The sequence below is a fragment of the Heterodontus francisci genome, chromosome 17 (assembly GCF_036365525.1).
Source record: "Heterodontus francisci isolate sHetFra1 chromosome 17, sHetFra1.hap1, whole genome shotgun sequence".
NCBI lineage: Eukaryota > Metazoa > Chordata > Chondrichthyes > Heterodontiformes > Heterodontidae > Heterodontus > Heterodontus francisci.
In genome coordinates, this window is record NC_090387.1 from 27,224,666 (window position 1) to 27,238,539 (window position 13,874).

At 42.8% G+C, this 13,874-nt stretch overlaps 1 protein-coding gene across 1 annotated transcript in view; it reads right to left on the minus strand.

Moving 5' to 3' along the window:
• LOC137378579 (polycystin-1-like protein 2) overlaps positions 1–13,874 on the minus strand; it is a 175,634-nt gene that overhangs the window by 79,289 nt on the left and 82,471 nt on the right. Inside the window, exons 21-25 of the mRNA XM_068048884.1 lie at positions 9,864–9,995; positions 8,307–8,535; positions 3,033–3,226; positions 1,688–1,918; positions 473–574 (exon numbers count right to left, since the gene is read on the minus strand). Coding sequence (XP_067904985.1) covers positions 473–574; positions 1,688–1,918; positions 3,033–3,226; positions 8,307–8,535; positions 9,864–9,995 — 888 coding nt within the window. The remainder of the gene's footprint in view (positions 1–472; positions 575–1,687; positions 1,919–3,032; positions 3,227–8,306; positions 8,536–9,863; positions 9,996–13,874) is intronic.

Sequence of the window (13,874 nt, forward strand, 5' to 3'; positions counted from 1 at the left end):
CTTCCCCATACTGCAGGGAGCCATTGACTGCATGCATGTGGGTCTGTGGGCACCACATCTCAATGTGAATCAACTCTGTGAAAATGCACGTGGCATGCAACCATGCCCAACCGTCATGTTGGTGCATTCCCCCACGAGCAGTTACTGTGCTTTCATCCTGTGCAAGTCAGCCATTTCAGCCATCTTTGAGTCACCATGTGACCATCATCAGAACAACTGAGATGTCTGAAGAGGGGTCACTGACCTGAAACGTTAAGTCTGCTTCTGTCTCCACAGATACTGCCAGACCTGCTGAGTATTTCCAGCATTTCTTGTTTTTATTTCAGATTTCCAGCATCTGCAGTATTTTGCTTTGATATTTAATTATCATTTTATTGTGCAAAGCACAAAAGCAACCTCTGAACAGTCGATTCGACATCTCAATTTAAAATCTGCAGTGGAAAATTACACAGAACCTTTAATGGTTACAAACCTTAGATGTAGTAGCTGCTCCTCTGCGATGTCCTGTAAAAACTGTCACCAGATAGCGGTATTGGGCAAATGGGTCATTATCAGCAAGTAGTGTTATCTTCACCTTTTTTAAAGTTGAAGAGAAGAGAATTGGATAAATATGACAGTGCTGTAAATATGCTTCACTTTAAAGTATTAGCAAAGTCTTATCTTAAGAAAGCTGCATTGAGAGTCATATCATTTTGACAATGAGAATGTATTAGCTCCTCCCAGGTCTCAGAGCATTGTTCCTTATGCCATCTATTTCTAAGTTAAGTTTTCTACTGATTGTGTACTCTCATTCCTTTCCACTGATTGTACCTTTGTGATTGACAGGATCATGGGAAAGTGAAGAGCCAGAGGGTAAATTTAAGAGTGTTATGAGTGCACAAATCACATTATAACAGATTTGACCTCTGCTGAAAAAAATAAATTATTTAGAATAAATGATAAAAGAGCCCCAGTTTCTTATAATGTAACTAATTACAACCCCCAAGTAAGGACAGTTATATTTTTAACCTGTTCCATCTAAATTATATGTCGTCGTCCTTATAGTTTTTCTGATACCCCATTGCTTATTTTCTGCTTTGGGTAATTCACCAGTCACAAAAGACAACAAAACACATTGCAGAAAATCAACAAATCACATTCTAGAACCACTCACATCCTGCAAAACATAAGTAATCACTGTCACAAATCCATCTGAGGCGACCACCATGATAGTTGCTCCCAGCTCTCAGGCATCAGCCTCAATGCACACTCCTGGGCGAGCATGGCACCATGCTTAACTTTCTCTCCTGGCCCAATGTAGCTGTGAAGTCAGCTCTTTCTGCTAGACTGGGACAGCTGCAGTCTCATTGTTCTCTACTGTCCCACTGCAGACCAGCCTCAACTTTCAGGCTTCATTGATCTCCCATCCCATTACAATCTTAATTTCCAGCCTCAACATTTTTTCCAACAGGGTCACCTAGGGACAAATTGTAATGCTTGGCTTGATTGAGGAAATTCTTTAGCTGTGAGGTACAAATGGATATGTTGTGTGTAAAATAAATGAACTGTTTAAAATGCGAATATCTTGTTTGCCTTCTGTTTTAACAGAGAAACACACATTGAGAGAAAATGGACAAGAGACATAGGTGAGAGATAAAGATATTGGAAGTGGAGATTTAGAAACTAACTGACTGAATTAGCAACTCACCTTGGTCATGTCTTGTTTATCTTTTCTTCTTGCCCAAACAACAGCAAGAATATAGAGCCCGAAAATGCAGGCAACAGTTGTGACAACCACTGGGTTGTCCACAAATGTGGCAAACAGTTCTGCTGTTTTGCTGACATCTACTGCATTAGGCATTACAAAGAATGAGCTGCTGAAGAAGGTGAGGTGGTTGCACAGGCACTGAGTACTGGTGGCAGTTGTTAAAGGGCCTACCTGAAATACAGAACAGAAACATGTAGAAACATGCATTACATGCATTCACAAACATGCATTTTCCTACTGAGTTTTTTGTAGAAAGACTCCTTAAAACTACTGTGGAAGGAAGTGAGTAGAAGAGAACTAAAGCAATGGATAAGTTTTTTAAAAAAAACAACAAATGGTTCTAAAAATTTGTTGTATAATCATTTTCTTCCTGATTTTCATTATTTTAATTCAGTTCTTACATTTGGAAACATCTTTATGACTAATCTGATTGGTTAATTATTATGCATTAATAATGCTCAAATCATCCAGATGCCAGAGAATATAACAATTAGGTCATTATTTGTTGAGAAAAAAGATGATAGAGTTATTAAAAGCGTGGCTTGAATTTTTTCAGGAGAGGTAGGGTGACAGGAGGATAGATTTTTGTTAGGCAATGGTATTAAGGGTCACTGAACCAAAGCAGGTAGATGGTGTTAAAATACAAATTAACCATGATCTAACTGATTGGCAGAATAGGCTCAGGGGGCTAAATGACGTTTTGGCACTCCAGGCATTGTGTTCTTCTAACTCCATTGCTCGTGATCTGACAAAAGTAATTAGATGTAGGTACCTAACAATCTGAACACTCCACACCACCAAGCCTTTATATATTTCTGTTGAACACGATAAAGAGAACCAGTAAATTAATTTCACAGTAACTGTTACGAAGGTTCCTTCAAAATTACTGAGAAAAGAATATTGGCACTATAAACTAGATAAGCAGTGCCATCTACATTTGCCTTCTATGCAAAGCCTCAACTATGCAAAGAAGCACTCCCTGTTCCACTGGCTTATTCAGTCAGTCATAAAGCTGTGATCGACTTACACAACGTTGTGGGCTAAAGTATGTGATTTGGCTAAGAATGTAGCTAGCTCATGTGTCAACTATGATGTTTTTAACAGTCATTAATGTGAAATTGTGGCATGTAAATTCATATGGATACCATTGCTGTACAATGTCAGCAGAGCCTGAGTTAGCTGTTACATTCAAGAATGATATTTAATAACTTACGGGGTGCTTTCTTGCATAATGTAATTTGAACAAGTCATAGGGACTGCTGCAACACAAAGTAAGGGTACTCACACGACATCCAGATGAACTCCAGTTGCTGTTAACTTCATCCCAGTATACACACTGGGATACAAAGGAAGTGAAGGCCACAGTTATGTTAGTTGGTTGTGAAGAGTTTAGGTCTGGGGCAGGCTTCACAGCTAAATAGTACGTTCCTACTCCATACAACAGCTCAGTGGGAGAAATAAGCCAGGTATATCTTGCAGCTTATTGGAAAAGATGGTGAAAAATATAAACACAGTAAAGAACAGTGCGATTTTCAACAAAAAAAATGTTCACATTTGAATAACATTTCTGTTGTACAAACGTGTTTGAGTTTGAACAAAGTTCAGATTTTTTCATTAAGTGCACAATATAAAGATGCAAGTATTTGTAAATGAATGCGGCAAAGAAATAAATTAAACTATCAAAATAATCTATGTATATGCTAATCATAACTTCCCAACAGAAGCACAATAGAATAACCAGGGATGTTAATACTACAGTACCAAACCCACCCCAGTTTGAATTGAACAAGTTTAGTTTAAGAACATAAGAAATAGGAGCAGGAGTTGACCATATGGCCTGTCGAACCTGCCCTGCCATTCAATATGATCATGGCTGATCTTCGGCTTCAACTCCACTTTTCCACCTGCTTCCATATCCCTTAATTCCCTGAGAGAGCAAGAATCTGTCTATTAGTAAACTATAGCACATGCAAATGTTCTTTGGTGTGCTGTTAGTGAGGCCTAAATGTCAACCTACAACACTTAGAAACTCTGACGTAGCCCCGAAAAAACTGACAATTCAAAATACAGTTGAAATATAGGCCTGAATAAAAAGCCTATAACCAAGACCACTGCTTCAAGGTGACTGAATAAGTTAAATTTCTATGTATCATATTTTTTGATTTCAGTTAAGTTAAAAAGTGTTGTCCATTTTGGCTATATTTAACCAAGACTTGAAATACTGAATATTGATTATTTGTTTTAATCTTTTGAAGGATTAAAGAGTTTTTCGACTGATTCTTCTGTGGCTGTGACTTTGAGAAATTATAAATATCACAGTCACTAGTCTTTTTGTTTTATTGCACAATCTATTCTAAATGTTGTATTCCAGACACTAATACAGTAATCGGGTATCTGAGTTTTAGTTGCCACTTCCCAAAGGTTCAGTAGTTTGGATGTGATGGTATATTTTATTTCAGAAAAAATTAGTGCTTGGGACAGGTAATGTATAAGCTGTGCAATCCTGGAAATGCTCTTTTAAATAAATGCTGTTTAAGATTTGTTCAGCAATTAATTGCTGACTATGTAAACTTTCTAAGGGTACCTGAGTATATTCAGAAGAGGAAAATCACTGTGATTTATAGAGCATGCTCAACCGGACTCAGAAATGTTATTTTCACAGCCATGGTGGAAACAGCAAAAACAAGGGCCCAAACAGCTGATGCTCTAAGCATGTGCAGTTGGCAATTATGATGAGGTGACAGTATGGCAGCCAGTTCTAGGCACCACACTGGAGGGAGGATGTTAAGGCCTTGGAGAGGGTGCAGAGGACATTTACTAGAATGGTACGAGGGATGAGAGAGTTCAGTTATTTGGAGAGGCTAGAAAAGATGGGATTATTCTCCTTAGAGCAGAAAAGGTCATTGGGAGATTTGATAGAAGTGTTCAAAATCATGAAGGGTTTTGATGCAGTAAATAAGGGGAAACTGATTCCAGTGACAGAAGGGTTGGAGCTCAGTGCCAGCAGACTTTAACTTAATTGGCAAACAACCAGAGGTGACATGAGGATAAGAATGTTTACACAATGAATTGTTATGATCTGAAATGCATTCCATGAAAAGATGATGAAAGCAGATGAAATTGTATCAGGGAATTGAATAACACTGAAAGAGGCAAAAAATTGCCAAGTTAGGGAGAAAGAGCAGGGGAGTGGAACTAAATGGATCACTCTTTCAAAGAGTCAGCACAGCCACAATGGGCCGAATGGCCACCTGCTGTGCTGTATCTTCCACCACTTGCCCTGTCAAGACCGTCACGGTGGTGGTGTGGTGCTTATCATCAGATCTCACCTTAGACTGACCCTCTACTCTCCTCTGGGGCACTTTCTCCTCCTTTGAGCTTCTCACCATGTTCCACTGCTGTCATCTCTCATTCTAAATTATCATTCTATCCCCCCTGCCAAGTACGATAAAAATTTTCTCACTGAGATTTCTTCACTTCTTTCCTCCCTTATCCTCTGCACCGAATGCCTTCTCATCTTCAGTGATTTAAATTTCCATCTCAACCCATCATGTTCTCTCTCCTCTGAGTTCATGTAAACTCCCCAACCCATATTCACGACCACCCCCTTTGCCATCTCATGTGGTCTTGCCAGAACCATCGTATCAATTACAGATAAGGACATCTCTGATCACTTCCTTGTATCACTCAGCATCCACATTCCCCCTTCCACACTCCAATCCTACCTCATTCTGAATCCGTCCCTGGAATAAACTATTCCCCAATTCACTTACAACTGCACCGTCAAAGTCCCAACTGTCTAGTCTTTGGCCTCCACTCAGTACAACATTTTTTTCAGCTAACAATCTGCTCAACTGCACCCTCATCTCCATCTAAGATTCCCTTGTTTCCATTAAAACCATTAATCTCTCTTACCCTGGACATTCCCCTAGTAAGGTCCATCTCTGCTCCCTTAAGTCTGGGGGATGCAGACTTTAAAGGATATGGTGGACAACTGGCTTAGCCATCGACTGCCAGATCTGGCTGGGTCCCAGAATGCAAAGATAAACCCTGCCTTCTTTTCTCGACAGCAAACCATCTTCTTAAACCCCTCTCCCCTGTTTCCTCCACCCTCACCTCGAACAATGGGTGCGAAGAGCTCATGGACGTTTTTGCCACTAAGATCGAGACCATCCAATCAGCTGCCTCTGCCATGTCCCACTCTTCCACTAACCCACTGGGCCAAACTTCCTATCATGCTCCCCCTTGCCCCAGCCCTGAACTCTTATATTTCTCTAGTTTCTCTCCTATCTTCCCCGATGTCTTCTCTGAGTTTATCTTTTCCATGAGCCCAACTCCAGCTCCCTTGACCCTATTCCCACTAAACTGCTGACCACCCAACTTACCCTCCTGGTCCCCATGTTAGTCGATATTTTTAATGGTTCTCTCTCTTTAGCTGTTGTCTCTCTCTCCTTTAAATCTGCTGTCATCAGCCACTCCTCCAAAACCAACCCTGACCCCAATGTCCTCGCAAACTACCATTCCATCTCCAACCCACCATTCCCCTCCATAGTCCTTGGAATGTGTTGTTGCCTCCTGAATTTGTGCTCAACTTTCACAGAATTCCATGTTTGGATCCCTCCAATTAGGTTTCCTCCTCTGCCACTGTACCGAAACGGCCATTATCAAAGTCATCAATGGCATTCCATGCGACTGTAACAAAGGTAAACTAAACCTCCTAATCTTCTCGACCTGTCTGCAGCCTTTGACGTGGTTGACCACACCATCCTCCTCCAACACCTCTCCACTGCCATCCACCCACATGGGACTGCTCTGACTTGGTTCCATTCTTAAATATCTTATCACAGCTGGAGTATCACTTGCAATAGCTTCTCTTCCTGCTCCTGCATCGTTTTTTCTGGTGTCCCCCAAGGATCTATCCTTGGCCCCCTTCTGTTTCTCACCTACATGCTGCCCCTCAGTGACATCATCTGAAAGCACAGCGTTAGTTTTTACATGTACGCTGATGACACCCAACTCTCCCTCACCACCACCCCTCTCGTCTCCTCCACTGTTGGTAAATAATCAAACTGCTTATCTGATATCCAGTACTGGATGAGCAGAAATTTCCTCCAATTAAATATTGGGAATACTGAAGCCATTATTTTTGGTCCCTGCTCCAAACTCCATTCCTTAGCTACTGAGTCATCCCACTCTATGGTAACAGTCTGAGACTAAAGCAGTTTGTTTTCAACTAAGGTGTCATATTTGACTCCGAGATGAACTTCCGAACTCATATTCAGGCAATCACTAAGACTGCCTTTTTCCTCCTCTGTAACATCACCCAACTTCGCCCCTGTTTCAGCTTTTCTGCTGCTGAAGCCCTCATTCATGCCCACATTCCACCCTCCATAAACCTGAGGTCATCCAAAACTCTGTCACCTATGTCTTAATTCGCACCAAACCCCTTTCACCTATCACCCCTGTGCTCGCTGACTGACATTGGCTGCCAGTCATGCAAAATCTTGATTTTAAAATTCTCATTCTTGTTTTTAAACCCCTCCATGGCCTCACACGCTCCCTATCTCTGTAATGTCCTCAAATCCCAAAACCTTCCTAGATATCTGCACTCATCTAATTCTGGCCTCTTGAGTATCTCTGATTTTAATCGCTCCACCATTGGTGGCCATCCTTTCAGCTGCCTAAGCTCTGGAATTCCCCCCCCGCCAAACCTATCCACCTCTGTCCCTCACTTTCCTGCTTTAAAACTCTCCTTAAAACATACCTCTTTGACCATGTTTTTGGTCATCCAACTTAATATCTCTTTATGTGGCTTATTTTGTTTTATATTTCTCCTGTGAAGCACCTTGGGATGCTTTATGACATCAAGGGTGTTGTATAAATATAAGTTGTTGTTGTTGTGATATGATTCAATGGCATGCGAGAAGAAAGAAGGGCTTATTGTATAAAAGAAACTTATGCAAAGCCCCATGACGAAAAGGAAACTTGTAATGTTGGTTGGTGCTCTGCTATACTACTTCTCACATTTTAATGATGGAAAATACTGGACTCTGTCAGCAGTTCCTTCTCATCATCAGATCCAAGTGGAGTGAGGTGGGAATGATTTGAGTACATGTGGATGGTGCTGCTCTTTCCCCAACCTCACAATAATGAAATCAGCCAGTTAGGAAAGAGGTTAGGAGACATTTTTTTACAGAGCAGGTTATTGGAACCTGGGATATTCGATTAAAAATGGTGCTGCAAAGAGAATGCATAATAAAATTTAAGAGGAAAGCGAATAAATATTTGAAAACAAATTAAAGATTAGGGAAATGGGACTGAGGAGATAGCTCTTTCAGAAAGCTGGCATGGGTGGAATGGACTGAATGGTCTCCTTCTGTACTGTAAAACTCTATGATGTTATGGAAATGTAGCACCCCGCATGCATATCTACAAAAATCGAGCTGATACTGGACCCTTTAATGCAGAATGAAAGTACTGTTTCTTGTCGCCTCTCCTCTTGGTAGAGATTTGCTGATGCTGCTATTTGTTATTTCTTTACTCTTTCTCTTGCTCTTACCTCCAGTGTACTTAGTATTAGGTAGCTGTGTAGAAACTAGAAAGCTGGTCTCATTGGGTTCACCTCCATAGTTGAAGTACAGGAGCAAGGAAATGCTTTCCTCAGGTTCCAGATGAAATAGCAGAGTGCCGCTGTCTGAGGTTACATTCACTTGAATAGTGGTAAGATTATTTACCAGCTTAAATTCAGTCCCATTCTCACGCATCCCATTAGATCTAGGAAGTATTATCTGTGATAGAAACAAGCTATTTTACAACGTAAAAGTTATGGAAATGTGATCCCAAGATTTCACAGTCCACCTTATTCTCAGTTATTTTTAGAGTATTCTGGTAGAGTTTGATACGACTTGGAAGGGAACTTGCAGTGGGCGGTGTTCCCACACATCTGTTGCCCTTGTTCTTCTAGGTGGCAGAGGTTGTGGGTTTGTAAGCTGCTGTCAAAGGAGTTGCTACAGTGCTGCCACTGTGTTGGGGGTGGAGGGGGTGAATGAATGTTTAAGGTGATGGATTGGTGCAGATCAAGTGGGCTGCTTTGTCTTGGATAGCGTTGAGCTTCTTGGAACTGCACTCATCCAGGGAGGTGGAGAGTATTCCATCATACTGTTGACTTTTAGATGGTGAGCAGGCTCTGGGAATCAGGAGGTAAGTTACTCGCCTCACAATTATCAGCCTCTGACCTACTCTTGGAGCCAAAGTATTTATATGGCTGGTCCAGTTACGTTTCTGGTCAATAGCAACCCCAGGAAGTTGATGGTGGGTTATTCAATGATGGTAATGCCGTTCAATGTCAAGGGGAGATGGTTAGATTCTCTCTTTTTTGAGATGGTCATTGCCTGGCACTGATGTGGTGTAAATGTTACTTGCCACTTATCAGCCCAAGCCTGAATATTGTCCAGGTCTTGCTGCATGTGGCCATGGACTACTTCAGTATCTGAGGAGTTGGGAATGGTACTGAATGCTGTGCAATCATCAGCGAACATCCCTATTTCTATGTTGGAGAGGAGGTCATTGATGAAGCAGCTGAAGATGGTTGTGCCTAGGACACGACCCTGAGGAACTCCTGCAGGGATGTCCTGGGGCTCAGACGATTGACCTCCAACAATGAAAACTTTTGTGCTAGGTTTGACTCCAACCAGTGGAGAGTTTTCCTCCTGATTCCCATTGACTTCAATTATGCTAGAGCTCCTTGATGCCACACTCAGTCAAATGCTGCCTTAATGTCAAGGGCTGGTTCATACGGCTGGTTCTGAAGCACAAGTCTTTAGGTCTAATGCTGGGATGTTGTCAAGGACCATAAACCTTTGTTTACAATTTCCAGAAATACCATTGGTTAGAAAGGCCTCAGCTGTGGTACATAAGCCTGAAAATTATTATCAGTGATGCTATTTAACCATTAAAACCTGAAGTGGGCAGATTGGACACAGTTGAGAGATTTAACATTCTTTTTTTCTGCCCAACCCTCCCCAATGCACTCGTCCTTGAGTGTTAATATTCCTCCCAAAGTGTCAAGTCCTTTTCATCGTTGATGCAGAAAAAAGGAAGCAGTTTGCAGATTTACCTCAATGTCCTCTGACAGATTCTTGACAGGATGGATTGTGCCATCTACTGACGTCAGTGTCAGGCCGCTCACAGCTCCTGACACTTCATTCTTCCTTGTCCACATGAAAGGATTCACTGAAAAACTCACCATCTGAACAAAGATAAAGCTTTAGTTCTTGCTCAATTTTGAATATTATCAAAGTCCCTGGCTTGTGATTGTCAGTGAAAAATGGAGAATAGCAAAATGTGATACCTAAAACACCAGTAAAATTCTTGGAATTTATGTAGTAAAAATGGAGATGACATTTACCTCAAGCAGTAGCATAAAGCTGCTGATAGTGAATCAGCAGCCTGTTTTACACTCTGTCCAGTTTTCTTTTCCATTTACATTGACTTGGTCTAACTAATATTAATGAACATAATGAAGCAGAAATAGCCAGGACCATTCAGTGCACCTGGAATAAATTTATAACAATGGTGAAACCAGAGTGTCTTCCTAAAAGCTTTGGGAAATGTAAAGCTGATTGTAATTACTATTGTAAATTGGAGGTGACTAGATGTGTAGATGAGGGTAAAGCAGTTGATGTAGTCAACATGGACTTCAGTAAGGCTTTTAATAACGTCCCACATGAGAGATTGGTCAAGAAGGTAAGAGCCCATGGGATCCAGCGCAATTTGGCAAATTGGATCCAAAATTGGCTTAGTGGCAGGAGGCAGAGGGTAATGGTCGAGGGTTGTTTTTGCGAGTGGAAGCCTGTGACCAGTGGTGTACCGCAGGGATCGGTGTTGGGATCCTTACTGTTTGTAGTGTACATTAATAATTTAGACATGAATATAGGAGGTATGATCAGTACGTTTGCAGATGACATGGAAATTGGTGTTGTAAATAGTGAGGAGGAAAGCCTTAGATTACAGGAGGATATAGATGGGCTGGTAAGATGGGCAGAGCAGTGGCAAATGGAATTTAATTCTGAGAAGTGTGAGGTAATGCATTTTGGGAGGACTAACAAGGCAAGGGAATATATAATGGATGGTAGGACCCTAGGAAGTACAGAGGGTCAGAAGGACCTTGGTGTACTTGTCCATAGATCACTGAAGGCAGCAGCACAGGTAGAGAAGGTGGTTAGGAAGGCATATGGGATACTTACCTTTATTAGCCGAGGCATAGAATATAAGAGCAGGGAGGTTATGATGGAGCTATATAAAATGCTGGAGTACTGCGTACAGGCCACAGCTGGAGTACTGTATACAGTTCTGGTCGCCACACTATAGGAAGGATGTGATTGCACTGGAGAGGGTGCAGAGGAGATTCACCAGGATGTTGCCTGGCTGGAGCATTTCAGCTATGATGCGATAGTGGATAGGCTAGGGTTGTTTTCCTTAGAGCAGAGAAGGCTGATGGGGGACCTGATTGAGTTATTCAAAATTATGAGGGGCATTGATAGGATAGATAGGAAGAAACCTTTTCCCTTAGCAGAGGGATCAATAACCAGTGGGCATAGATTTAAGGCAAGGGGCAGGAGGTTTAGAGGGGATTTGAGGAAAATTTTTTTCACCTTGATGGTGGTTGGAATCTGGGACACACTGCCTGAAGGGTTGGTAGAGGCAGGAACTCACAACTTTTAAGAAGTATTTAGATGAGCACTTGAAATACCATAGCATACAAGGCTACAGGCCAAGTGCTGGAAAATGGGATTAGAACAGACAGGTGCTTGACGGCTGGCACGGACACGATTGGCCGAAGGACCTGTTTCTGTGCTGCATAACTCTATGAATCTACCCTGAGGAACTCCTGCAATGATGTCCTGGGACTGAGATGATTGACCTCCAACAACCACAACCATCTTCCTTTGTGCTAGGTATGATTCCAACCAGCGGAGAGTTTTCCCTCTGATTCCTATTGGCTCCAATTTTGCTAGGGCTCCTTGATGCTGTACTTGGTTAAATGCTGCCTTGATATCAAGGGCAGTCACTCTCACCTCACCTCTGGAGTTCAGCTCTTTTGTCCATGTATGGACAAAGGCTGTAATGAGGTCAGGAGCTGAGTGGTCCTGGTGGAACCCAAACTGAGTGTCAGTGAGCAGGTTAATGTTGAGCAAGTGCCACTTGATAGCACTGTCAACGACACCTTCTATCACTTTGCTGATGATCGAGAGTAGACTGGTAGGGTGGTAATTGGCTGGGTTGGATTTACCTGCTTTTTGTGTACAGGACATACTTGGGCAATTTTCCAGATTGCTGGGTAGATACCAGTGTTGTCGCGCATTGGAACAGGTCTAGGGGCGCAGCTAGTTCTGGAGCATAAGTCTTCAGCTATTCAACTATTGCTGGAATGTTGTCAGGGCCCATTGCCTTTGCAGTATCCAGTGCCTTCAGCCGTTTCTTGATATCACGTGGAGCGAATTGGATTGGCTGAAGTCTGACATCTGTGATGCTGGGGAACTCAGGAGGAGACCGAGATGGATCATCCACTCGGTACCTCTGGCTGAAGATGGATACAAATACATCAGCCTAGTCTTTCGCACTGATGTGCTGGGCTCCCCCATTGTTGAGGATGGGGATATTTGTGGAGCCACCTCCTGTTAGTTGTTTAATTGTCCACCACCATTCACAACTGGATATGGCAGAATTGGAGAGCTTGGATCTGATGGTTGGTTGTGGGATCGCTTAGCCCTGTCTATCACATGCTGCTTCTGCTGTTTGGCATCCAAGTAGTCCTGTGTTGTAGTTTCACCAGACTGACACTTCATTTTGAGGTATGCCTGGTGCTGCTCCTGGCATGAACCTCCTTCACTCTTCATTGAGCCACGGTTGGTCCCCTGGCTTGATGGTGATGGTAGCGTGGGGATATGCCGAGCCATGAGGTTACAGATTGTGGTTGAATACAATTCTACTGCTGCTGATGGGCCACAGCGCCTCATGGGTGCCCAGTTTTGAGTTGCTAGATCTGTTCAAAATCTATCCCATTTAGCACATTGGTAGTGCCACACAACACGATGGTAGCTATCCTCAATGTGAAGACAGGACTTCATCTCCACAAGGACTGTGTGGTGGTCACTCCTACCAATACTGTCCTGGACAGATGCACCTGCAACAGGTAGATTGATAAGGAAGACATCAAGTAGGTTTTTTCCCTCTTGTTGGTTCCCTCATCACCTGCCGCAGACCCAGTCTAGCAGTTATGTCCTTTAGGACTCGGCCAGCTCGGTCAGTAGTCGTGCTACTGGCATTGAAGTCCCCCACCCAGAGTACATTCTGTGCCCTTGCTATCCTCAGTGCTTCTTTCAATTGGTGTTCAACATGGAAAAGTGCTGATTCATCAGCCAAGGTGGGGGGGGGGGTGGGGGCGGGGTGGTGGTGGGTGGGTAGGTGGGGGGGGGGGGGTGATGGCGGTGGGTGGGCAGGTGATAATGGGCAGGAGGTTTCCTTGCCCATGTTTGACCTGATGTAATGAAATTTCATGGGCTCCAGAGACAATGTTGAGGACTCCCAGGACAACTCCCTCCCGACTGTATACCACTGTGCTACCACCTCTGGTGGGTCAGGACATACCCAGGGATGGTGATGGTGGTGTCAGGGACATTGTCTGCAAAGCATGATTCCGTGAGTATGAATACATCAGGCTGTTGCTTGACTAGTCTGTGGGACAGCTCTCCCAACTTTGGCACAAACCCCCAGACGTTAGTAAGGAGGATTTTCCAGCGTCGACAGGGCTGGGTTTACCGTTGTTTCCGGTGCCTAGGTCGATGCTGATAGTCCTTGCAGTTTTTCCCTTTTGTTAGACTTGGTAGCAGTTTGATACAACTGAGTGGCTAGCTCATTGCTATGGGTCTGGAGTAACATGTAGGCCAGAACAGATAAGGACAGCAAATTTCCTTCTCTGAAGGGCATTAGTGAACCAGATGTGTTTTTACAATAATTGACAGTGGTTTCATGGTCACCATTAGACTAATTTTTAATTCCAGATTTATGAATTGAATTCAAATTCCACCATCTGCCATGATGGGATTCGAACATATGTCCCCAGAAC